The sequence below is a fragment of the Eumetopias jubatus genome, unplaced genomic scaffold (genome assembly GCF_037043125.1).
Source record: "Eumetopias jubatus isolate StellerSeaLion01/CBP00866 unplaced genomic scaffold, mEumJub1_p1.0 scaffold_3, whole genome shotgun sequence".
In the NCBI taxonomy this organism is placed as follows: domain Eukaryota; kingdom Metazoa; phylum Chordata; class Mammalia; order Carnivora; family Otariidae; genus Eumetopias; species Eumetopias jubatus.
The window spans coordinates 2,279,260-2,288,811 of record NW_028274809.1 but is presented as its reverse complement, the minus strand read 5'-3'; the positions used below and the strand labels follow the sequence as shown (position 1 = coordinate 2,288,811).

At 45.7% G+C, this 9,552-nt stretch overlaps 1 protein-coding gene across 1 annotated transcript; it reads right to left on the bottom strand.

The window, feature by feature from the left end:
* Positions 1-3,138: 3,138 nt before the first annotated feature.
* LOC114210898 (olfactory receptor 6B2) lies at positions 3,139-4,077 on the bottom strand. Its single transcript, XM_028105368.1, has one exon. The coding sequence runs from the start codon at positions 4,075-4,077 to the stop codon at positions 3,139-3,141; it is 939 nt and encodes a 312-aa protein (XP_027961169.1).
* Between the last annotated feature and the right edge of the window lie 5,475 nt (positions 4,078-9,552).

Below are 9,552 nucleotides of genomic sequence, written 5' to 3'. Positions count from 1 at the left end.
TTTGCATCCAGAATATGTAAAGAGCTCTCAAAACTGAACATTAGCAATCCACTTAGAAAATGGGAGGCATGCCTGGTGGCTCAGTCAGTTAAGCGCCCAACTCTTGATTTTGGCTCAGGTCATGATCTCAGGGTCCTGGGATCAAGCGCTATATTGGGCTTCCCACTCAGCTTGGAGTCTGCTTGAGATTCTCTCTCTCCCTCTGCCCCTCCTCCTGCTAGTGCTCTCTCTCTCAAATAAATCTTAAAAAAAAAAAAAAGAAAGAAAATAGGAAAGAGATGCTAACAGACTTCACTGATGAGGTCATGCGGATGGCCAGTAAGCACAGGAAAGGATGCTCAACATCATTAGCAGCTAGAGGAATGTAAATTAAACCACAATGAGACACCACTGTGTACTTTCCAGAAAGGCTAAGTAAGACACAGTGATGACACCGATGCTGGAGAAGATGCAGAAACTGCTCACTTGCTCACTGCTGGCGGGAACAGAAAATGGCACAGCCTTTCTGCCGAAGAGTTGGCAGTTCCCTTTAGCACTAAAAATGAGCTATAATACAATGATGCAAATGAGCACTTGTTCTCCTGGGCATTTACCCCAGAGAAGTGAAAACTTAGCTTCACAGAGAGACTTGTACTTGAGTGTTGCTTGCACGTTCGTGCCTCACAGCTGGCAACTGGGAACACCCCCGCTTGTCCTTCAACAGGTGAACAGTTCAGCCGTGGTGCAGAACACTTGTTGGCAACAAAAACAGACTGTTGACACACAGCCTGGATAGACCTCCAGAGAATTTTGTTGAATGGAAAGAACCAGTCTCAAAAGATTGCACACACTATGATTCTGTTTATGTAACATCCTTGAAATAACATTATAGAGACAGAGAACAGATTCGTGGTTGCCAGAGGCTAGGACATCAAGTGTGTGTCCTGTGGTGATGGAAACATTCCACATGCTATGAAGGTGGTAGTCCACAAAGCTACACAGGTGATAAAACTACAGAGCTACATGTGTGCACACACACACGCACATGCACCCACACAGATGAGTGCGTGTATAACTGGTGGGATGTGAATCCATTCTGTGGGTTGCATTGAAGTCAGTGTCCTGATACTGAGCTGAGCTAGTCATGCAGGATGGTGTCATCCAGGAAGGCTGGGCAAAGCACACAGAGAACCTCCCTCCATATTTCTCTGCAACTTCCTGTAAATCTATAGTTATTTCAAAAAAGAAAGTTTAAAAATTGTGTTCTATGGACCAGCAACAAAGGAACAGAGGTAATTTAATTTAAAAAATAAAAATGTTTAAAAAGTTGCCATTTGTGTTAGTTTAAAAAACCCCAAAACTCATATATCCAGAAAGATGTGAAAGATCAATCACTGAAAATCACAAAACAGTATTGAGAAGTAGAGGAAGTTGTAAATGAATATAGGCGTGTGCCTTGCTCTTGGATTAAGAGTCTCAAAATTGTAAAGATGACAGTTCTCTCCAGATTGATCTATAGATTCATTACAATCCCAATAAAAAATCCAAGAAAATTTTCTTTTGTTGAAATTGACAAGCCGGGGGCGCCTGGGTGGCTCAGTTGGTTAAGCGTCTGCCTTCGGCTCAGGTCATGATCTCAGGGTCCTGGGATCGAGCCCCACAGGCTCCCTGCTCAGCAGGGAATCTGCTTCTCCCTCCCCTTGCTCGTATGCACTCTCTCTCCTTCCCTCGCAAATGAAATTGACAAGCCAATTCTCAAATCTATTTCCCCCACCACCCATTTGGGAAGGGCTAAGAATAACCAAGGCAATCTTGAAAAACAAGACCAAGGATGGAGGATTCAGTACTAGATATCAGAATATAAAAAAGCTATAGTAACTACAACAGCCCAGCATTGGTGCAGGAAGACACACAAAGACAAATGGAACAGAATAAAGAGTCTGAAAAGAGGAGGATGGATGGATAGATAGATGGGTGCATGGGCGGATAGGTAGAGATGTGGTTTATGGAAAGGGTGACAGTGCAGAGGGGAAGACATGGTCTTCTCAATACATGGTGGGTGCGGGGTCAATTTGATATCCATATAGAAAAGGATGAACTTTAACCCATATCACATGCCGTAAAAAAAAAAAAATCAGTTTCAGTTGGGTTGTAAATCTAAACATGAAAGGTAAAACAATAAAGCTTCTAGAATTAAATAGGAGAATATCTTTATGTCTTGGAATAGGCAAGCACTTCTTAAATGGAAAATAAACCAAGTGTAATGGGAGAAAATGGACAAACTAGATGTCATAATAAAGCAGTGCTCCTCATTGGGAGACATGTTTATGGGAATGTAAAGGCAAGACTTTCTAGGACATTTTTGCAGTAAATGCAACAACAGAGGCATGTAAGAATGCCCATGTGTTAAAAAGAAACAGCAACTATATCTGAGACTAGGGGACGCCACGGTGATGGGCATTCAAGAATGTACACACCCAGGACAACAGACCCTAACATCACCGGGGCACTCAGCATTTGTCCCCCGGGGAACTACAATGACACCAAGTGTTGGGGAGGCTCCAGACTGCTGGGACCCTCACACACTGCTCATGGGAGCGAAAAGTCGGTGCACCCACCCTGGAAAACAGTTTGGCAGTTCCTACTAAACCTACACAAACACATACCTCATGTTGGAGCAATTATCAGTGTCATCTACATGTACCTTGGTCCAGCCTAGGCACAGAGCTAGCAAAACTCAGTGTACATTAGTGAAAAGAAATGTTTACCACGGTATTAGCCATAATAATAATAAAAGCACCATCCCTAACACTGTCCACAGAGTCAATGCCTAGTGCACTGTGATACGTTTACACAGTGCAATATTACACATGATATGCATGAATCATTGCTACATGCGAAAACATCAAGGATTCACTCAAATATCATAATGAAAGAAACATAAAAGCATCTTCACAACTGCATTCATAAAAACCTCAAAAAATACCCAAAGTGACTGCTGCCCTTTGTGAAAACAAAAACAGATAAAGGTTTATTATTTCTGTGTGGTTCTATAGTTTGCTATATTTCATTTGCAGATTTACTTTAAAAAGCATAAAGTGCAATATAAGATAGCATTTTATTATCACTACAAATTAGATTTCAGGATGTTTGATTGTCCTATTGTGAAGAGTGACCTAGCCCAAGAGCCTTTTTCAAGGCAGCCTTAAATTCTTTGTTCCTCAGACAGTAGATCAACGGGTTGATTATTGGGGTGAGGACAGTGTAAACAGCAGAGATGAGCTTGTTGGAGCTCCGGGAATCGATGGCCTGGAGCCGGACGTACATGAAGATCATGGCCGTATAGAAGATGGTGACCACGGTGAGGTGGGAGGCACAGGTGGAGAAGGCCCTCCAGCGGCCAGTGGCTGAGGGGATGCGCAGGGCAGCCAGGGTGATGTGTCCATAGGAGAGCACGGTGGCCATGAGGGGAAACACCAGGATGATGAAGGCCAGGATGAAGTCCACCAGCTCTGCAGTCGAGAAGTCTGTGCAGGCTAGTTTGAGGATAGGGGAAATGTCACAGAAGAAGTGGTTCAGGATATTGGAGCCACAGAACGTGGCGCTGGAGATAAAGTACACCTTGATGGCGGAGATGGAGAAGCCGCTCACAAAGGAGAAGACCACCAGCTGGACGCAGAGCCCCATGGTCATGATGACTTGGTAGCGCAGGGGGTGGCAGATGGCCACGTAGCGATCATAGGCCATGGAGGCCAGGAGCACGCATTCAGTGCACACCAAGGAGCTGAAGAAGTAGAGCTGAGTCATGCACCCAACAAAGGAGATGTGTTTCTGCTGCAGGAGGAAACCACCCAGCATCTTGGGGATGATGTCAGATACGTACCAGATCTCCAGGAATGACATAATGCCCAGAAAGTAGTACATGGGCCTGTGGAGGGAGGAGCTGGTCCGGACGGTGAGGATGATGGCCAGGTTCTCCACCAGCACAAAGAGGTAGGTGAGCAGGAAGAGGAGGAAGAGCACATACTGCAGCCGAGGGGCCGTGGGGAAGCCCACCAAGATGAACATGCTGACCTGGGTGACATTCTCTCCCCTCATCCTTGTGAGCTGGGAGTCTGCAAAACACCGCCATTCCAGAGTGAGGAGTTGTGGGGCCTTGGGGGGGAGAAGGCAGAGCTCACCCTGCAGGAGAGTTTCAGCCCAAAGATCAGACACCTGGCTCCATGAGCAGCAGAGGGAGCAGAAACTGTCTCCAAGTGAAGCCTTTCCCATCAGGAAGTTCCTGGTGTCCTTGGGGCTGGTCACACTAAGAGTGGGGCTCTGGAATGCCCACCCACGTCCTCCCCCAAATATCCCACGGTGGTCCTGTTTCCCTACAACCTGGAGTTCTCCAAAGATTCTAAAGATGATAAGCTCTCTGCAGCCAGTGTTACCTGGGCCTGTCGGTCATTGGGCATGCTTTTTCTAAATCTGTGGATACTGAACCTTCCACCTGGTTTCAGAGTTGATTTTATAAGATGAAGGGACGCAGCAGGGCTCATGGGATGGTAAGATATGGTGTCCCAGTTTAGACAGACCCTGGACCCAGACATACCCACAGGACTGGGGGTCTTTGGGAGTAGCAGAAGTCTCCCACACCAAGAGGGGAGAGTGGTCACATATCTATCTTTGTGCCACCTCAAAACCCCTGAAAATATGACAAAGGAGTAAAAAGATAAAAACACAGGGATGCCTGGGTTGCTCAGTCAGTTAAGCATCTGCCTTCGGCTCAAGTCATGATCCTGGGGTCCTGGGATCGAGCCTGGCGTGTGTGGGGCTCCCCGATCAGCAGGAAGCCTCCTTCTCCCTCTGCCCCTCACACTGTTTATGCTCGCTTGTGCGCTCTCTCTCTCTCAAATAAATAAATAAAATCTTAAAAAGAAGATAAAAAGCCATAACATCAGAACATCAAAAGAGACAAGAAGGGGGATAACAGCAAGGGAAGGATTTTGAACCAATTCTGGGGGAAAGAAAGCAGATGGCAGAAAGGTGGCTGGGGAAGCAAGAGTAGAGAAGTCTACCATCAAAAAGGAGAATTACAGACCAATATCCCTGGTGAACATGGATACCAAAATACTCGACAAGATGCTAGTCAACAGTATCCAACAGTACATTAAAAGGATTATTCACCACAACCAGGTGGGATTTATTCTTGGGATGCAAGGGTGGTTCAACATTCGTAAATCAATCAATACAATAGGTCATATTAATAAAAGAAAAGGCAAGAACCATATGATCTTCTCGATCAATATGGAGAAAGCATTTGACAAAATACATCCTTTCCTGATTAAAACTCTTCAAAATACAGGGATTGAGGGAACATATCTCAATATCATAAAAGCCATCTATGAAAAGCCCACAGCAAATATCATTCTCAATGGGGAAAAACTGAGAGCTTTTCCCTTAAGGTCAGGAACACGACAAGGATGCCCACTCTTGCCATTATTGTTCAACATAGTCCTAGAAGTCCTAGGCTCAGCAATCAGACAACAAAAAGAAATAAAAGGCATTCAAATTGGCAAAGAAGAAGTCAAACTCTCACTCTTCACAGATGACATGATACTTTATGTGGAAAACCCAAAAGACCCCATCCCCAAAATACTAGAACTCATACAGTAATTCAGCAATGTGGCAGGATACAAAATCAAAGCACAGAAATCAGTTGCATTTCTATACACTAACAATGCAACAAGAAAGAGAAATTAATGAATCGATTCCATTTACAACAGTTCCAAAAACCATAAGATAGGTCATAAGATAGGAATAAACCTAACCAAAGAGGTAAAGGATCTGTACTCTAGAAACTACAGAATACTTATGAAAGAAATTGAGGAAGACACAAAGAAATGGAAAAACATTCCATGCTCATGGATTGGAAGAATAAACATCGTGAAAATGTCTCTGCTACCCAGAGCAATTTACACTTTCAAAGCAATCCCTATCAAAATACTGTCGACATTTTTCACAGAGCTGGAACAAACAATCCTAAAATTTGTATGGAACCAGAGAAGACCCCCAATAGCCAGAGGAATGTTAAAAAAGAAAAGCGAAGCTGGCGGCATCACAATTCCGAACTTCAAGCTCTATTACAAAGCCATAGTCATCAAGACAGCATGGTATTGGCACAAAAACAGACACATAGAACAATGGAACAGAATAGAGAGCCCAGAAATGGACCCTCAACTCTATGGTCAACTCATCTTCCCCAAAGCAGGAAAGAATATCCAATGCAAAAAAGATGGTCTCTTCAACAAATGGTGCTGGGAAAATTGGACAACAACATGCAGAAGAATTGGACAACAACATGCAGAAGAATAAAACTGGACCATTCTCTTACACCACACACAAAGATAAACTCAAAACGGTTGAAAGACCTCAATGTGACACAGGAATCCATCAAAATCCTCTGACTTCAGCCACAGCAACTTCTTTCAAGACACGTCAGATGTCTGACAGGTATGATAGGGAAAGGTGGAGTGGGTGAAAACCAGGCTCCTACATGCGGTCTGCTTCCAGAACAGTCTAGTGGCTGCCCCCGCATGGCCCTCCCCATCCCGTGTGTGGGTCCCCAGAGCCGGCCTTGATGGGACAAAGGGCCATGTCACCCTCATCATCCTCATCACTGACCAAGTATTTTAACATGAAACACGTCCTGTCATGGTCACCAGGACCCTGGAAAACAAGGCCGACATCTTCACGTTCAGATGAGTCAGACTCAAAGCGAGATGTTTGGGGGCTCACCCGGGATTGTGGCAGCACCAGGACACAAACCCGGGCCCTCCGACCCCCTGGTTGCCACTTCTCCCACAGATATCGACAAGAGAGAAAACAAACCCATCTGGCTGTGCCCAGAAATCTGGAATTGTTAAGATGGATAGATGGTGTTGTAGGCTGCCTTCTGACACGACTCTAATAGGCTATGCGAACCAAAGGTCACAAAATAAAAAGTGTTTTTCAGCAGGACAGGCAAACAATGCCCTTTAAGAAAGAAATGCTGGCTATGTACGTTTGTCACGTCTGTACTTGGAATACCATGCAGTCACTGAGAAGGAACCCATCTCTCTACAGATATGGAATGATTTCCAAGACACACAGATTTTCTAGATATTCTTAGCAGCACGTACAGTGGGCCTCCACTGGTGTACGTAAGGGCACATATGTGGGACAACTGTGTGTGGCCGTCACACAGGGAACTCGGCAGGCCCGTTGCCCTGGCTGGGAAGCAGGTGCCTGGAACACAGTGGCGGACGGAAAGGTTTCTATGGTATATTTTTGCTACTTTTTCCATTTTGTTTCATGTGTGTTACCTATTCAAAACAGTGATCCATTACTTATTTTTAAATTCTCAAATTCTTCTTTAAAAAGAAGATATTATGTGCTGGATTAAACATTCAGCAGGTAAACATTGCCCTAAGCCATGGTTCCACATCCATACGGAAAACACACAAACAGACTGGGTCACTGGGAGTGTGCCTCTCACGTGGCAAAAGCCTCAAATGTGGTATTGTGCAGAATAATGACACAAGGAGGTGCCATGAGAAAGTACAGAATCACAACAAAAGCATCTGTCTTCCCAAAAGAGTAGAGAAATGAAAACACAGAAAGGAAAACCTGAAGAGAAGTATAAGAAACATAGCCGACCCTTGAGTAAGTCGGAGTGATGGGCACTGACCCCCATGCCATCAAAGATCCATGTTATAGCTTCTGACTCCCCAGAAATCTAACTACGGATAGCCCGCTGGTGACCGGGAGCCTTACCGACACCATTAACAGTCAATGAACATGTATTTTGTATGTTGTATGTATTATACATGGTATTCTTACAATAAACTCAGCTAGAGGAAAGAAAATGTGATTAAGAAAATCATACATTGGGGCACCTGGGTGGCTCAGTTGTTATGTGTCTGTCTTCGGCTTGGGTCATGATCCCAGGGTCCTGGGATCGAGCCCCACATCAGGCTCCCTGCTCGGTGGGAAGCCTGCTTCTCCCTCTCCCACTCCCCCTGCTTGTGTTCCCTCTCTCACTGTCTCTCTCTGTTTCAAATAAATAAATAAATAAGAATCTTAAAAAAAAAAGGAAAATCATACATTTACAGAACTATAGTGTATTTATCGAAAACATCCGCATGTAAGTGGACTGCTCAGTTCAAACCTCTGTTCTGCAAAGGTCAACTGTGTATTAATGGCATTATCAGGGCATGAATAAGTAGGCAAATTATTAAGAATCTAGATAACTTAATATGAGTCTAACAGATCCTTAGAGAAAAATGTGTAGGAAATACCTGGTCAATGCCTGGCCTACAGAGAGCATTTTGTAATGGTGGTAGTAACATGCACAGGAGTTGAATTAATGAAATACAGTAAGACAGTTTTCTTGTCCATATACTGGTTAAACCATAATGTACACCATAACAGGGTGTGGGACGGAACTGGGCAAAGCGGAGGCCCCCAGCCCCGTGCTCACCTTGCTTATGCTTGGGGTGCTCCCGGCCCTCCCCCACCCTGGCTGGTCCTGCTCTTGGGCATGTCACCACGCACTCACCGTCACGGTAGCTCTACTCCCCTGTTTCACCTGCCTGTGTTCTTGGTCTCTGCCCGCTACACTTCCCAAGGCAGGAGCTATGCCTCCTCGCTCCCCACTGGACCGGGCACCAAGCATGATTGCTGACACACAAGATGAGCTCCACGAACCCTAAGGGGGTGGGAAGCACAAGACAGAAGAGTTGCAGATGATAATGCGACTCAGCCAAAGAAGCTGAAGGAGAGATGGTACCAGCACACAGCTGCTCCTCTTCCCTCTCCTCCTATAGTCCTCAAATCCCAGAGAGCTCTCTTAGAAAATACAAGAATAGAGGGAAACCCTCATGATGCAGGAAGCTAGGGAGGAGAGCGGGCCATGCCCCAAGCACCTAGAGGATGTCACCAGACTCCTGAACACAGAAGAGAAGAAATGCTAATGAAGCCAACGTACCCACAGAGCTCGCAGGAGCCCCATGGCTCAGGGGACACGAGGCGGGAATGTGACCTGAGTTCTCTGACTAGGAGGGCTGGGAGGAGCGGGCTGTTCGACTCATGGAGGACCATATGTCACTGCAAATAAGCAGGACTTACAGGGCGGCTGGTGGCTGGCCCCGGGCTCCGGAGGTTGTAAGGAGGTTGAGGCGCCAGCAACCCTAGGTCCCAGGGGAGACCAATTTTGGAACCTCAAGGAAAAAATCGTAAAGGCATCTAGACAGAATAAAATACACTTTGTAAAATGGAAGATCACCAGAGTTAGCTTTACTCTTCACCCAATCTTTAGAGCCCAGGAAACAATACAGAAACCTCCACACACTTCTGGGACGGACAGCCGGCCGGTCCAGCAGAGGGATGGCTGTGGGTGAGAACACGGTGTCCAGACCCATTGCATGAGATGCTCTCCACACGACCCGTTCTGAGCACGGGGCTGACCAGTGCTTCCTCATATGCCAAGTCGTATGCCAAGCGTCATAGCCGTCAACCTCAGAAGGGGCAGTCCCAGCCCAGGCTATCAGC

Bases quoted from the DNA above. Each gene is read 5' to 3' on its own strand.
- LOC114210898 (XM_028105368.1), bottom strand. From the start codon at position 4,077: ATGAGGGGAGAGAATGTCACCCAGGTCAGCATGTTCATCTTGGTGGGC.